This window comes from Cebus imitator, unplaced genomic scaffold (genome assembly GCF_001604975.1).
Source record: "Cebus imitator isolate Cc_AM_T3 unplaced genomic scaffold, Cebus_imitator-1.0 Scaffold320, whole genome shotgun sequence".
In the NCBI taxonomy this organism is placed as follows: domain Eukaryota; kingdom Metazoa; phylum Chordata; class Mammalia; order Primates; family Cebidae; genus Cebus; species Cebus imitator.
Genome location: NW_016107635.1, coordinates 1011699 through 1027553, shown reverse-complemented (window position 1 = coordinate 1027553; position 15855 = coordinate 1011699). Strand labels below are relative to the sequence as shown.

The following is a 15855-nucleotide window of genomic DNA, read 5'->3' as shown; positions in this document are numbered from 1 at the left end:
AAAAAAAAAAAAAAAAAAGACCTCACAGGGCTCTGGTGAGGAGTCAGTGAAGTCATGTCATATCCAATCCAGCTCTCAGAGTGCCCAATGCAGAGGAGATACATGGTGTTTTCTTCCCTCCTCTTGCTTCTTTGTGAACTGCCCATTCAAAGCCTCTTCTGTTACAAGCTTCCTCACTAATCACAGATATAAAGCTGAGAAGAAAAGGGTGGAGATTTCTAGGTATTCCTAGGTCTAACCTGGAAAGGACCTGGGGACACCTGTTCATGCAGGTTCAAGCGGTGAATACCATTGTCCACACACTAGTGACTCCAAAAGATGTTCCCATGCCAGACGATTTCTATATGCTAGCTCTCTGACTCTGTACCACCTTGTGAGACTATCATTATTAGCTACCCATCTCTCAGATGAGAAAATAGAGGCTTCAGAATGTCTAAAGCAAAACTAACCTGTCCCAGGCATCAGTACCAGTCAGTGAGTTGATGATGCCGGATTCCAAACCCCACTTCAAACACCTGAGAGCTTTTCAGCAAGTGAGAGTAAAAAGAAGGAATTTTCTTCACAACCTGAAAAGGCTGCCTGCTGCTTTCTCTTTTTAATCACCAATAACCTTTATCCTTATCATATGCCTGGCACTGAGCTAAACTCAACGTGCATTACTATCTCACTGACTCTTCCCAGCAATGCTGAGAAGGTAACTATTCTTACTTTCCCCATTTTACATCTTAAAGGAAACTACGATTCAAAGAGATGAGTCACTGGGCTAGTAGGTGGCCTGGCACTCCTCAGTACCATGCCCCAGGAGTAGGGCAGAAGGGGAGTCGGGGTCCTTTCTTCACAGATGAAGAAACTGAGGCATGGAGAGAAGAATCACATCTTGATAAAATCAGACCTCTGAGCCCAACTGCCAGATTCCCTGACTCCCCAAGCAGCTCCCCCACCTTCTCCCCCAGGCGGCCTCCCAAGAAAACCTACCACCCACAGCACAAACACCATGGTGGCCAGTTTACATTTGGGGATTCTCAGCACCATGTGGCTAGGCTGTCCCATAAATGGCTTGGCCACCCACTCTGGGATTCTGTTAGCAAGCCAGGTCCACGTCTAAGGGCCAGGATTCTCTCCTTTTTTACCCAGGGCTAGAGACGGCGCTCAGGCACAATGGTTCTCCCTCTGGGTGAGCTGCTGAGGCTAACACCTCCATCTGTGAATGTGAATGGCTCAGGAATGCAGCTCAGGCAACTGTACCACAAGGCCCTGGCTGCAGATCCTGCCTAGGGCTGAAAGACACGCAGGGGCTGGATTCTGACTCAGACTCAACAGGGAGGTAACTAGCAGAGCATGTTGGGGGTACTGGTAGGGGAGGGACAAGAGTCGTGCTGTGCTGATGGTCAGAGAGCTTTGACTCTGTCTCCTGCTGGCTTTGGGAGCCAGGTCACTGGCAGGTCACTTCACCTGGTGGAGTCTCAGGGTCTTCGCAGTGCTGATGGAAAGATTTAATGAGACCAAGTAGATAAAGGCATGATGCCAAGGATGATGATTCCCCTGTGAGTTTCTTAAAGGTAGGATGGATATAGTACCTGGCATAAGACATGGGACAGTTAATGAATACAGAAGCTTATTTAAATGAAGATAAAGTGGTCATGTGGATAAATGGAGGACAAAGTGGAAAAAATCTGGTAAATTGGAGGGAAGCACTGGCCTAGATGAGAGAAAGCCATGTTTGAGTCCTTGCCCTGTCACTGACTTTGGTGTATGCTATCAGGCAAGTTACCTTTTTTTCTGGGCTTCAGTTTCTCTGTCTGTAAAAAGGAGGTACTAACAGTCCTACCACACAGAAGGATGTTGGGTAAAGTATGAAATGCAAGTAAATCACTTAACATAATGCATGGCATAAAATATGGCTCAATAAATGATGATGGTGGTGATGGTTTTGACAGTGAGGTAATGATGGTGGTGGTAATAATGTTGATAATAATGAAGATAAGTTGTGGGGATAGAAGGGCTGGATTCCATCATAGAACCAAGCTAAAATGAGTGTCTACTTCATCCATAAGGAAAAAGACAGGGCTACATTCCAAAGTGGGGGGGGGGTAATAATAACATTCCAGAAGCCAGTAATTTTTGAACATGGAAGAGTTATTCTAGTCTGCTTAGCCATCTGTTTGTTGTCTCTTACTAATCCTCCAAGTTAAGCACATCTGCTCCTTCCAAAAGGCCTTCTGGGATTCCCTAGACTGGCTCAGTGCTTCAAATCCTCCTGAATACCCTCATTGGCCTCTGGATAAAGTTCAAACTCCCTGGCTTGGGTGATAAAAGCCTTGCTTATCCATCTAGGCTCATCTTTTATCCCTTTTCCCCTTGCACCATGCTCTGGGCATATTCAGGGAATTATAATTTCCTTAACACTTTCCCTAATGTCTGGGCCTTTGCACAGACTGTTCCTTTGGCCAGAGATACCCTTTTCCCTCCCACTCCTATCTCTGGTCCTCCCTTATTGCTTTCCTCTGGGTAATATCTTCTGGACCTTTCATGTATTGCCTTTGGTGCTGCCATCTCGAGGAAACTTTGCTGACCTCCTTACTTGCTGTGTCTCCATGAGTGCTTGCTATACTCTAAATGTCTGGCTACTTATCCATAAGCCATGAATTCAGGGCAGCTGGGACCAGGTTCTTGCTCACTGCCTAGCACAGTTTCTACCACACAGCAAGTAGTACCCTAAATTCACTCATTCAAAAAGTATTTATTTGTGGGTGTTGAGTACGTACTATTGGACAGGAAACAGTGAGGTACTCTGGAAATTGGAATATATCAATAAACAAATGAGAAGCACATTCTTATCCTCTTGAATTCTGTATTCGAGCATCAAGAGGGGTGGGGTCATCTGATCATAAATAATAAATATATTTTATGGTATGTGCCAGGGTGGCAAGTATTAGGGAAGTAAGGGGAAAAAAAAAAAAAAACAGAAGGCAAAGCAAATGAGTGTGGGAATGCCAGGGGTGAGGTGGGATGAGTGATCAGGGATGGACTCACTGAGAACATGACACTTGAGCAAAGACTTGAAAGAGGTGAAAGAGTGAGTCATGAAGATGAATAGAAGAGGATCCTCAGCCAAAGAAATTGCCAATGACACAGTGACAAAGCTGTAAAGTAGAAGGATGCCTGAGCTGAGCTAAGGACAGCAAGGAGTCCAGAGGGTGAGAGGTGAATAAGCAAGGCAGAGACAGTGGGAAAGGGGCAAAGTCAGAGAAGCAATGTGGGTGAGTGGGCAAAGCACCCACATTTTCCCAAGGGCTTTATAGGCCATTGGGAAAACTTTGGTTTTCAATCCAAGTAAAATGGGAAGGAACTGCATGTATTTGCATAGAGGTGTGATATGATTTGACTTGATTTAAAAAGGCTATTCTGGCTTCTGGGTCAAGAAGAGACATTGATGTACATTCCCAAGTCAGCTATCCAATACCCAGCCCTTTGTCGATATAGGTTCTCACCTACTCTGCTAAGAAGGCTGCTTTCCATATGATGATATTGATTATTTTTCCATATCTTATAGAATCAGTAGCCTTCTTCGACTAATGTGCTACATGTTGGGTATAATGTCCTTTCTTAGGAAACCATGTTCACATTTAGGTAGGGTTTGAGATTTAGCAAATCTGTCATTTAGCAAATATGGTAGCCCTACACACAGTTGCATGAATTGGATGCACCATCCTGTGCTGAGATATGTTTCTGGGATTAACCTCTTCTTATTCTCTGCAGGGCTCAGTCTTAACTAGCCTTCAACTTCCTTCTCAATGACCACCTCATCCAAGAAGCCATGTGAAGAGTCCTTAGGCCCATTTTTAGAAAGCCTTGGTATGTTGAGTTCTTAGACAGGAATCTAATTCAAATATCAAGACATAAAAACCGAAGGTGGGGTGGCCTACCCAAGGTCACAGAGCTAAGTCACAAAACCAGGACTATACCCCAACTCCCCAGACATCTATAAGAGTCTCTTGGCAGCCGTCTGAAACATGACCACAGCTAGTGTTCCAGGCCACCACACCTTAGAAAGCTTTGGTATGTTGAATATTTTAAAGTTGTTTCCCTTTTCTCCCTCACATCCCAACACATGCTTACTTAGAATGCTTCCAACTATAAACTGATTTTTTCTTTTTTTGTCATGAAGGGAAACCCTTGGAGCAACCATTCTGGAAATCTGCTTTGTATTTGAGGCTCCTCAAGGTTCCAACAGGAAAATAACAAACTGACATCCTGAGAGGCTGAGTCCTGCCCCTTCCTGTCTGCCTCACACTGTGGGCAGGTGTCTGGGTAGGAAATTGGACACCCCTGTCAGACAGAGTTTCCTGCACTGTCTTGCTCTCGTCTGCCAGCCAGGCCCAGGTCACTCCATAAGGTGGATGTGGGGAACAGCTGGTGTCTATACAGACAAATAAGGGAGGGAGCATGAAGGGAGGAGACAGGCATCAGGCTGGGCCAAGGCATCACGGAGGCCCTAGCCCTGGGAACTGGGAAGAAATTTAGGTGGAAACTGGCAAGAAGGAAGACTGGTAGAAGATGCTGAGTGCTTAACCCTGGGCCTGGAGTTCATGGCAAGAACTCCATTCCAAGAGGTCGATGGAGCAAGAAGATCACCTACAAGGGGCAAGACACAAGACACAAGAAGCTTGGGCAAGACACGAGCCCGCTGCAAAAGGATGTGCCAAGGGGTCAGAGGGAGGTTCTGTGTGGCTTAAATTCTCTAGGTTTGCATCTTAGCTGTACCACTTGCTAGCTGTGTGAACTTAACCCTTCTAAGCCCCAGTTTCATCATCTACAGAATCAGGATTAAACACCTAGGGCCAGCCAAGGTGGCTCACATCTGTAATCCCAGCATTTTGGGATGCTGAGGGTGGAGGATCACCTGAGACCGGGAGTTCAAGACCAGTCTGGGCAATATAGGGAGACCCCTCTCTCTATGAAAAATACAAAAATTAGCATCGTGCGGTGGTGTGTGCCTGTAGTCCCAGCTATTTGGAAGGCTGAGGTAGAAAGATCATTTGAACTCATTAGGAGGTGGAGGCTGAAGTGAGCCACTCCAGACTGGGTGACAGAGTGAGGCTTCATCTCAAAAAAAAAAAAAAAAACTACAACAGGATTATTGTGGTGATGAAATGACATGTCAAGTAATAACTCTTAGCTATTACAATTTGTTCTGAGTTAGGAAATCCTAAATCCCAAATACAGCTCTGCCACCACCTTGTACAAATAATTCGACTTCCCACAGCCTCAACGTTCTACTTGGCTGAATTATTCTGGAGTTTGAGATAACATTCACAGAGACACTAGCCACAGCCCAGCAAATAGTAAGTGCTCAGTTAACGGAATTCCTGTAATTTAGGAAGGTGCTTGAAGCATATCTGCCCCAGGGGTGAGTTTCTCTGAGTGCCAGCCTGGGTGACTAAGGGAAGGGACGGTCTCACAATATGGGACTGGGGCTGAGGGGACAAGTGGTAAATAAACAGGTCCAGCAGGTAAGAGCAGAGGCACGAGAGGAAAGTAGCCTCTCTCCTTCTCTGAGAGGCTTCCTGCGGTGGAAGCTGGAAACAAACCAGAACTTTCTTCTGCCCTGTGGATGCCCAGCGGAAACTCCTGTCTGGGCTGCTGGGGATGTCAGGGATCATGGGCAAGGCTGGGAGACTTATCTTCCCCCACCCCATCTCTGCTGCTGGGAAAAGCTGCTCTCCTTTTTTGCCAAGGGAGGGGTCCCAAACACAAGGTTCCCTGGCAGTCTGGGCTCATGGTAAAATGTCTCCAACCAGAACTGGGAGGACCATGCCAAGGTGTGCCAAGGACACAGCCACTCCACATGCTTTCTTCTTCTGAAACTCAGCCCCATGCAGGAGAAAGAACAGGGCTTGTGAGTCAGACAGAACTGGGTTCAAACTTGGGCTTCCCCACTCATTTGCCAAGTGAGCTTGGGCAAGTCCCATATGTACTGTAAGCCCAGATTGGTTCATCTGTGTGATGAGGATAAGAATAGTGACCTCTCTGTGTTGACATGAGGATTAAAGAGGAAAACAGAGGCCAAGTATCTGGCAGAGTGTCTGAAATACACAGTAGCTCACTTAGGGAAGGCTTGTGTTTTTATTTTCTCCGTCTCTTGCCACCTCTAAGCCAGTCTACTGCAGGGTGTAGTTGGGGGTGTCCATGAAAGAGGAGAAAAGTTTCAAGAAGGTGGAGTTTCCTTAAAAGTCAAACTGGGAAATCTAAACTACAGGAAGTGTGACTTTAATTTGAGACATTTTTCTTTTCCAGAAGTCAGATTTCTAGGAATCTTGCATCTGAAAAGCCCCAAACACCTGCCAGCAACTAAAAGAATGATGGCAAAGCCCTATCTGCTATAAAGGAGGCCCTTCGTCTCTCTAATCCGTTCTTCATGTACAGTTTTAAGAGCTCTTTCCCCTCTACCCCCATCCACTATTCACCTTCACTAGAAAAACTCCTGTTCCCTCTTAAGATCTTCACGTAAATGTCCCTTCCTCAGAGAAGCTTCCTCAGACCTTCATGCTGTTCTCCATAAAATCTCACACTGTCTCATCATTGCCTCTTCCACGAAAGCAATTAAATGCAATAGTTGTGTGGCTCCCTGTTTAATAACAGGCTCCCCTAATAGACTACAAGTTTCACAAGGGCAAACATACTGTTGGTCCACAAACTGGTCTGGTGCTGCACACAGACATCGTCAATGGACACTCATCTCATTGGATGAAGGCAGCTTGGCCATCTGCCTTCTGCAGCCTCAGTCAACCAGAGGAAACAAGAATTTAAAGTGCAAGAAGAGGATGTCTTAACACAAGAAGCCCAAAATACATTTATAATGTGTGTAGACAAGGGGGAAAAAAGTGTATGAAATGCATTCAGAACTAGCAAAAAACTGGTTTTAGGGTTCCTTAGTGAAGAGTCTGTGCTTATGTCCGGGCCTGGGAGTCTGAAAGTGCTGTAGTGGAACTCAGTACCGGACCAGAGAGCCAAATGGTGGCTTGGTGTTCAAATAGATGTATATGGTAAAGTTACTATAATAATTCGGCATCTGGACCTGAATCTCAATCTCATGACTTCATATTCTGACAATGCTGTCTGTAGAGAAAGGAATCCATTCTGGAAAGTTCTGTCTCAGAAAATCAGCTTCATATTTTATGTTTTAGTACATAAGTTGCAATAGGTAGGAAAATTATTTTAAACAGAGCTGCTCTTTCTCCAACTATTGGTGTCAGATGGTGCCATAATTCTATACAAACTTCTATTTCAAACACAAACTTCATTGTCCATTCAAGTTCAAAGGTGGCTGACTTCAGTGGAAGAAAATAGATATGATTGTTCACTATATTCATTTGGAAACAGGTGTCAAGAATCTTAAATATACTTACACCTTTCCCTTGGCATTTCATTTCTAAGACTCAAAGATAAAATAATTAGAGCTGTAAAAGTATTTTATGTACAAAGAAATTCATGAGCACCATTAGTTAAATTATAAGAAAAAAGAAATAATCCAAAAGTTAAAAATAAAAGTTGAAGTACATGGCTGTATAAATTATCACACATCACAACCATATAATAAACACAATGGAGTAAAAAATACAGCTGAGAAGTTAATACTACTATCAGATATTTTTTCTTCTTTTTAAAATTTTGAGACAGGGTCTCACCCTATCACCCAGGCTGGAGTGCAGTGGTACAATCATGGCTCATTGCAGCCTCGACCTCTCTGCGCTCAAGTGATTCTCCCGCTTCAACCTCCCAAGTAGCTGGTGACACAATCACAAGCTGGAGAGGCAGTGATACATAGACAAAAATACCATAACACTTAACAAAATATACGGAAAAAAATACACCAAAATAAAAAGCAGTGGTTTTTCTTTGGGTTTTAAGATAATACGTGAATTCTTTTGTTTTCTTCTTTCTGAATGTTCCAACATGCATTATTTCATAATTAAAATTCATTTTCTGTTAATGAATTTTATTTTCGCCTACTTAAGCAAAAATTGTACACCTTCAGTGTCCTATCAAGAATCAAAACCAAACCAAAACCAAAGAAAGTAGGCATGTTAAAAACTGTTGCCCACATAGGACTGACGGATCCTGAACAATCCCAGAATTTTTATTCCTCAACCAAATGATTCGGTTAGAGCGTGTTCCTTGGGTCTTATCCCATTCGTTTCTGTACTTTGGGTCAGGGCATCTTTCTTGAAGAAACCAAGTCATAAAGGGACTTGGATTGGAATCCAGGAGCCTCACTCTTTCTATCACTTACTCTGTCACCTGGGACACATAATTCTTCTTTTATGGGCCTCAGTGCCCCTGTATATTAATAAAATGAAACATTTGGGCCAAGATAGTCATAGAGGGCTCTTTAGCCATGACTGACTATGATTCTTTGCTTTTCCTGTCTCAGACACTCAATTCCCCCTTCTTTAAAACGACACAGATGAAATGATCTTTCAGCTCAGATTGCAGATGAATATAAAAATAGAAATAGTTTTCCATTAACACATTCATCACAAGAACGCTTCTCAGCCCGGGCTGGCTGGGTTACCACCTCCCTCCCAACTCTTGGCTGGGGCCCCACACTCTGATCTCAGCTGTAGTCAGGAGAAAAATGGAGGTGACCACTTTTCTGTGAGGGGTTAATGTGCATCTACTTGAATGTTTTTCCTTGATTTACTAGAAACACTTGAATCACTCCTGGGTGTGTCCTGACATAAGGAAAGAAAATCATGACCATGACCATCTTTCCCTAATTCTAAGGTATGACAAATATGATAGAGAATAAAATGCTCAGAGACTGTAAATGACCTCATTAGGAACGTCCTATTTTCTCTCTCCTAGACTTCAGCCCTACCCCCTAAAACCATGTGTTCTCTCTGGAATTTTACACGCCGGTCTCCTGACCTAGAAGACACCATTCTTTTGACCACCTCCTGCCTCCTCACCCCTTCCTCTTATCCCTCAAGTTTCAGGGCAGATGCCTCTTGCTCTGCAGGGCCTTCTCTGACCCCTCGCCTAGCCCCCAAAGCACATCGTCCTTCCCTGGGGAAAGTACACATTGCACTTTTATTATCTGATTCTAAGCTTTGAGAACCATATCTGCAAAAATCAGCCAGGGTCCAGCACATGATATTAGCTCAACTACTGACCAAAAGAATTAAAAAAAAAAAAAAAAGAGAGAGAGAGAGAGAGATGATAAAGCTTGTGGGCAATGCTGGCATAGTTAGGACAATGGGTTGTCCAGCACGTAGGGCTGATCCTGGCCCCATAAGCTGGAGGTGCGGGCAGGAGGCAGCTACTGAGGGTTGCACACTGGCCTACCTTTTTGGTCTTCACTGTGGAGGTGCAGCAATCCCCGCCGTCGTACTTGCAGAAGGCTCGGTTGTTGATGGCATCACAGTAATTGTCTCCCATGAAGGGCTGGAAAGGGAGAGAGAAGCAGGAAATGAGGCCTTGTTAGCAGCCTGGAGTGTGAGCTGGCATCTGCAGTCCTTTGGGTGTCTGTCATCTTTTCACGGCCCTCCCCGGTTAGCCCACCAGACTTCACATCCCCAACATCCCCCTGAATAAGCTACCACCTCTACCATTCGCAAAGACTCTTATCTATCCCAGTTTTTTCCAAGTAGAGTGAGGTGATGCTGAGAGACATACTCTTGTGTGCTTGGGGATGCAAAACCACAAAATAGATGGCTTACTTCTTCCTGAAAGAGGGCTCATTTTACTCAAAGAAATGACCAGAAAATGTGAGCCTCCTTCTCTCACTATTTTCAGCAGTATGTAATTAAAAACATAATTTATAATAAAATAAATGCAAATATGTGAGGAAGCTGAATGTAGACTGCCCAAGAGGCATTAAGATCAAATGTAAGAACTCATAGAAATTTGGCACCGTGGTCTATATGTGATGGTGGGCTCCCTCTCACGAGGACGGCAGATGTACTTGATGTCACACATTTTACATGTTTGTTTTCTTCTTTTGCTCTCCAAACAATAAGTGAGGTAGGTATTATTATTCTCACTCTACAGATGAAGACGCTGAGACTCAAAGACAGGGACTTGCCCAAAATCACACTGGCACAGAGCAGATGATTTAAATCTAAGTTGGCTCTATGTTTTTGTTTGTTTGTTTGCAATGGAGTCTGGCTCTGTCACCCAGGCTGGAGTGCAGTGGTGCGATCTTGGCTCACTGCAACCTCTGCCTTCTGGGTTCAAGCAATTCTCCTGCCTCAGCCTCCCGAGTAGCTGGGACTATAGGTGCCTGCCACTACGCCCGGCTGATTTTTTGTATTTTAGTAGACATGGGGTTTCACTGTATTGCTCATGTATTGCCCAGGCTGGTCTTAAACTCCTGAGTTCAGGCCATCCGCCCACCGGGGCCTCCCAAAGTGCTGGGATTACAGGCATGAGCCACTGTACCCGGCCCAGCTCTGTGGTTTTTTACTTCATCACTCTTGGCTGTTCCAGCATATACTGATTTATTTCTTTTCTTTCATGTGTTTTTCCACCCCTGGGACACTCCAAAGATGAAGAAAAGATAATAGAGTCAAGCCATTATTTATCTGAACCCAGAGCCTTTTTAGGGGAAAGTCCAGAAGTCTCTTGGATTCCCCAGTAACTTGTATTTCCTCATCCCCACATTGTATTCTGTGGTCTGTTTCTGTCATTGTATTCTGTGGTCTGTTTCTGTTTCTGCTGCTCGTGCAAGACTGTGAGCTCTTCATGGACACGGGCAATGTCTAGTTTGTCTTTGTCCCCCAGTCACCTCGTTTAAAGCTGCACTCAACTGTGGCTCTTCGTAACTTTTCTGAAGTGGAATGTAATTGTACTGGCATAGTGGCAAGGGCAGTTGGCAGGAATTGAGAAAACCTGGGTTCTAGTCCTCCCAACCTCAGCCAAGGGGGTGGTTACTTAGCGGTTTTGGTTAAGTGGCTTTATCTCCTCTAGGCCTCAGGATTCCCACTAATGAAATAAAGAGGTCAGATTGGCTCACTGATTTCTCAAAACAGTGAACCTACTCCTCTCCTCACCATCAAATGCACTCTTGTGTGACATTTCAATATAGAAAGCGGATAAAAGTGAAACCACTCTGATTAAAGTGATGGTTGGGGTCTCTAAAGCTCAGTGACTCATTCATGGGAAAGAGATGTCATTTGTTGAAGACGTTTGCATCCAAGCACACCAACTGTGATCCAGTAGTCTCCCCTTCCCATCCTCACCGCTCCAGAGAGAACCGAGCTCCATCCCATGTGGCATTCCTGGCTTTTGCATCTCTGTTTCAAATTCTCACTCACAGAACCTTTGCACCTGGAACTCATGATGTCAGATTTCATTTCTTCACTCCACTATTCGAGTCTAAAAAGATCACAGCTAGACAGAGCTCTAAGAGCAAGGAAGACCTGAGCTCAGGTGTATGAGTATGCATGCTACTGGCTGTGGGTTCAGGTGTGACTCTGCTGTGTGACCACCAGAATGAACACTTCACATTCACATTAGAGCAGCAGGTACAAACAACAAAGAAAGGATAAACCCTTTCTTTTCCTTCCTGCCTCAGGAGGTCTGCCTGTGGGCTATGTTCTTTTTTATGTAATAAATGAACAGACTAATGATGGAGACTAATTGTCCCTTCCTTCGAATAAAAGGAACTGGCTTGGTAAAGAAGTAGCTAGGGGAAAAGAGAAAAATTAAGTGAAGGTGATACTTTTCTATTTGGGCCCTGAAAAAATTCTCCAGTCCCATCACTACCTACTCTATCTTATATGTTCCTTCCTGCAACCATACCCTTTCTTCCCCCTATCCATCCATCCATTTATCTTTATTCAATCCTATGTATTTAATTCCTACTATGTGTTACACATTATGCTAAGGAAAGGGATGCAATGGTGAATCAATAACAGATATAGTTCCTACCCCTCCAGACCTTATACTCTAGTGAAGAGACAGATTTTAATCACATAATCACACATGTAATTAACCCATTTCAACTCCAATAAGAGCTATGGAGAAGAGGTACGTGATGCTATTAAGAGTAGAAATATTTGATCTGGACAGGGAGTGCAGTGAAGGTGTCCCTGAGGAAATGGTGCTTCAGCTGAGATCATAAAGATAAACAGGAGTTAATTATATGGGGTTGGAGAAGAGAGAATTTCTAGAGATAGGGAACAACATGAGAAAAACTCTGCTACCTGGAGATTTCTCCTGTCTCTGGTCTATCTCATGTTGCTACTTCTACTAGTAATGCATCCAGACAAACAAACCATCCTTCAAGATCTAGCTCAAATGTTACCTCTCCAAAATGTCATCCCTCATAGCCTCAGGATGCTCTGTGCTGCCATAGCTTCTTGTATTTGATTTGGTGATAGCTCTTCAGGATTTTAGAATTTTCTCTTTAATTGTCTATCTCTTTCACTATACTGTCAGCATCATCCATTTTTGTATTCTAGATTCCTAGCAAAATGTCTGGCATTTATGCAAATATAGATTCCATAAATGTTTATTTAGTAAAACAATGGATGGATGGGTAGATGGGTGGATCAATGGATGGATGGATGAATGGATGGATGGATGTCAGAAAAGAAGATACCACAGATGACTCAAGGAGAGCATAGTTACTATTTTCACTGGACTAACACCAATATATTCCCAGAACTGGAACAATATCTGGCATATAAGAGGTTCTCAGTGAAGCTTTGATGAACAAGTAAGTGAATGATCACTTTGGACCCAGCGTGGTATACAGAACAGGGGCTCAGTGGTCCCCAAACCCTTTGTCTTGGCTACCTCTGGATACTTGAGGTTGATGGTCCCAGAATTTGTATCTCTTCTAAGCATACTTTTCAGCTACAGACAAGGCAGTATTAGAACTAAGCTAAAGAGGAAAGGAGATGAGGGGCACCTGCAAGGGCGAAGGCGATAAGCATCACTGGGAGGGCTCAGAGCCTGACAGGTGAGGGTCTCTTGGGCCTCACTACTGAATCCAAGAAGGGATTGAATTCTGCTGTCACACTGGTTGCCCAGACTGCCAACTCAGCATAATGAGTGCCCAGGTAACTCAAGCTTTCTTTTCCCCAAATGCTGGACTGATCCAGAGAGATAGAAGTAAGCAATAGCCACAGGGCCTTGGGTTTGATTTTGCCACTCCCAATTGATGCTTGGGAGAATGAGGTTCCAAAAGTCAAGTGCAATGTCAAATGCCCTCAGGAAATCCCCCAAGAATGTAGAGACAGAAATGTGTGACCTAGGGATTGTCTGGTGACACTTAAGAGTCAGGGAATGGATCACAGGCAGGTAGTAGGAGAAAAGCAGCAGCACAGACGTTAGAGGAGCTGGGCTTATGTTTTGTCTTCGCAGTTATCATGCTGTGCTAACTTGAACAATTCATCCTCTCTCTGGCCCTCGTTTTCTACACCAAGAAAATAGAGCTTGATCAAATTAAAAGCCTTCCTAGTTCTGACATTGCATCAAATTTTAGATCCAGCCACTGCCTGGGTCTCTGTTTACCCATTTTTAAAATAAAAAGGTTAGTTGAGATTAGGCAAAAGAGCCTTGCTGGTTCTGGCATTCTAAGAGTTTCATCAAATACAACTTTTTCTAGGGCATGGTCTGATCCTTTTCACCTGCGTTTTCCTCAGTGGACTCTGGATGAATTACAGAGGTTTGGCCATCCACCTGGAAGGGATTTGGGGCCACTTTTTCACTGCCAGCTGGGAAGAGCCACAAGGGGCAGAGTAATGTACAGAAATGTCTTTGAGTTCTGTGGACAGCCCTCCCATGAGGACACAGCTGAGGTCCCAAGAACCATGCCCCTTGAGTCCTCCCAAACTTGTCACTGAATCACAGAGCCAGATCTCTATAATTCCAAGTTCTAGGGAATGGCTCAACTGTGAAGTCACAGAATTTAAGGGTCCAAAAGCCTCTTCCACTTCGGCCCAATGTTATATCTAAGGCATTCATATTCCTTTTGGGGTTGAAGTGTGAGTAAATGGCTAAGATGTGGGGCAGAAGGCACAGGTCTGCGAGTAAAGGTCATCCGTAAAATGGACGTGAAAGACAAAACCACCTCACCTGACTCTGTAAAGGTTAAATATAATAATGTTGGTAAATTTCCAACATTAGCATATTCTAGATGGTAAGTCATTATAGTCTCCTGCCCTTCCTTTCTTACAGATCCCATATTTTGTAGACCACAGGCTCTGGAGCCACAAAAGCCTGGCTTGGAACCCAACTCTGTTACCCATTCGCTGTGATTTTTAGTATGTTTCTTTATATCTCTCTGCTTCAATTCCATCATCTGTAAAATGAGGCTGCTAATCCCTGTCCAAGAAGTCTGCTAAATGGATATTTTCAACACTCAGTAGGTATGACAAAGCATAACCAACATTAATACAACAATAACAATAACAATAGCTGGATTATTTCCAGGGAACTGAAGAGTGCCTTCCCCGTGACTCACCTCACAGCCTTTGACACAGTGAATCAGAGCGGGGTGAGGATACCACTTGAGACCAGCAGTGCAGACAACTCTCTGTGGGAAGAGAGACAGAGAGGTGAGATGGGCTTGGGATTGGGAGGGACCCATGTCTGTGTTGGCACCACATTCAACCACCCCACCTCTTCTGGGACCTTCCAAGTCCTGACCTCACCCTGGCGTTTACAAGGAGAACTTGCCCGCGTACTTGCAATAACAGGAGCCATAAGATTAAAATAATATTTGTGCTCACCGTATGTGTCATGGTTCTGTATTTCCCTGGCAGAAACAAGGGTTGAGGAGAAGCAGAACTGGGAGTGGAGACATGATCAGAAAGGCCCTTCAGAAAATTCTCAACTGACGTTTGATCCATTCGTGGAGTTGAGATAAGGCTGGAGGAGGAGGGGTCTGTGTGCATGCATGTGTGTGTTTTCATGTGTGCATGTGTATGTGTGCATTCATGTTGTATGTGTGTGGCTGCAGCAGGAAGATGGGAGAAAAATGTGGAGCAGTGTTTCTCAAAGCATGAGCTGAAGGCCACTTTCATCAGCACTGCCATGGGAGTGTGTTAAAATGGCAGATTCCTCAGCCCTGCTTTGGATTTAATGAATTGGACTCTCTGAGGCCACGCCCTGAGACTCTGCATTTTAGCAAGCAAGCCTTTCAGATGATTCCAGCAAATGGGTTGCTGGACGAATGAACCAACCTGTGGCTCAAAACCCTGGAAAAACAGAGAACTCCTCCTGCTGTCACCTGCTGCCATGTCGTACGGGTCTTCCCGTGGTTACCTGAGGTTGCCCACAGTGAATTCATTCTTGCTCTGCCCCTTCCCTGAATGCCCTTCCCCATTTTGTCATTTTGAGAATCTTTAAAATGTCTGCTGAAAACTTATGTCTTCTGTGGTACTTGTCCTAGCCCCATCAGGCAGAGCTTATAGGCACTTATTTATAGCCTCCTTTTTAAAAATGATGATGATGATAACGACAACTAAAATATATATATGAGTGTATTTGTTGTGCTAATTACTGTATGCATTATCTTATTTATTTCTTGCCACGATCGTGTGAGGTGGGGATTAATCTTGCGTCATAAGAGAATAAATTCCCGATGCTCCATAGCTGTTAGGTAGAGAAACTAGGATTTGAAAATAACCGATTGTTTCAGAAATGATTTAATAAAGCTCCTAACATAAAATCCAACATGATGATATTTTAAAAAGTGGATGAAAGAAGAAAGCTAAACAAGACTAGAAAGATAACATAGTATCAGGAATAGGGCCACCATAAAAATCCTAGAAGCTCCCTTTTCTATTCTCCATAGATGCCCCAGTTTTCACACCAGATTACAATTATTTCTTTGAAGAA

The 15855-nt window shown here is 44.0% G+C and overlaps 1 protein-coding gene across 1 annotated transcript in view; it reads right to left on the bottom strand.

The window, feature by feature from the left end:
- PAPPA (pappalysin 1) overlaps positions 1 to 15855 on the bottom strand; it is a 255350-nt gene that overhangs the window by 7228 nt on the left and 232267 nt on the right. Inside the window, exons 20-21 of the mRNA XM_017504315.2 lie at positions 14477 to 14548; positions 9349 to 9447 (exon numbers count right to left, since the gene is read on the bottom strand). Coding sequence (XP_017359804.1) covers positions 9349 to 9447; positions 14477 to 14548 — 171 coding nt within the window. The remainder of the gene's footprint in view (positions 1 to 9348; positions 9448 to 14476; positions 14549 to 15855) is intronic.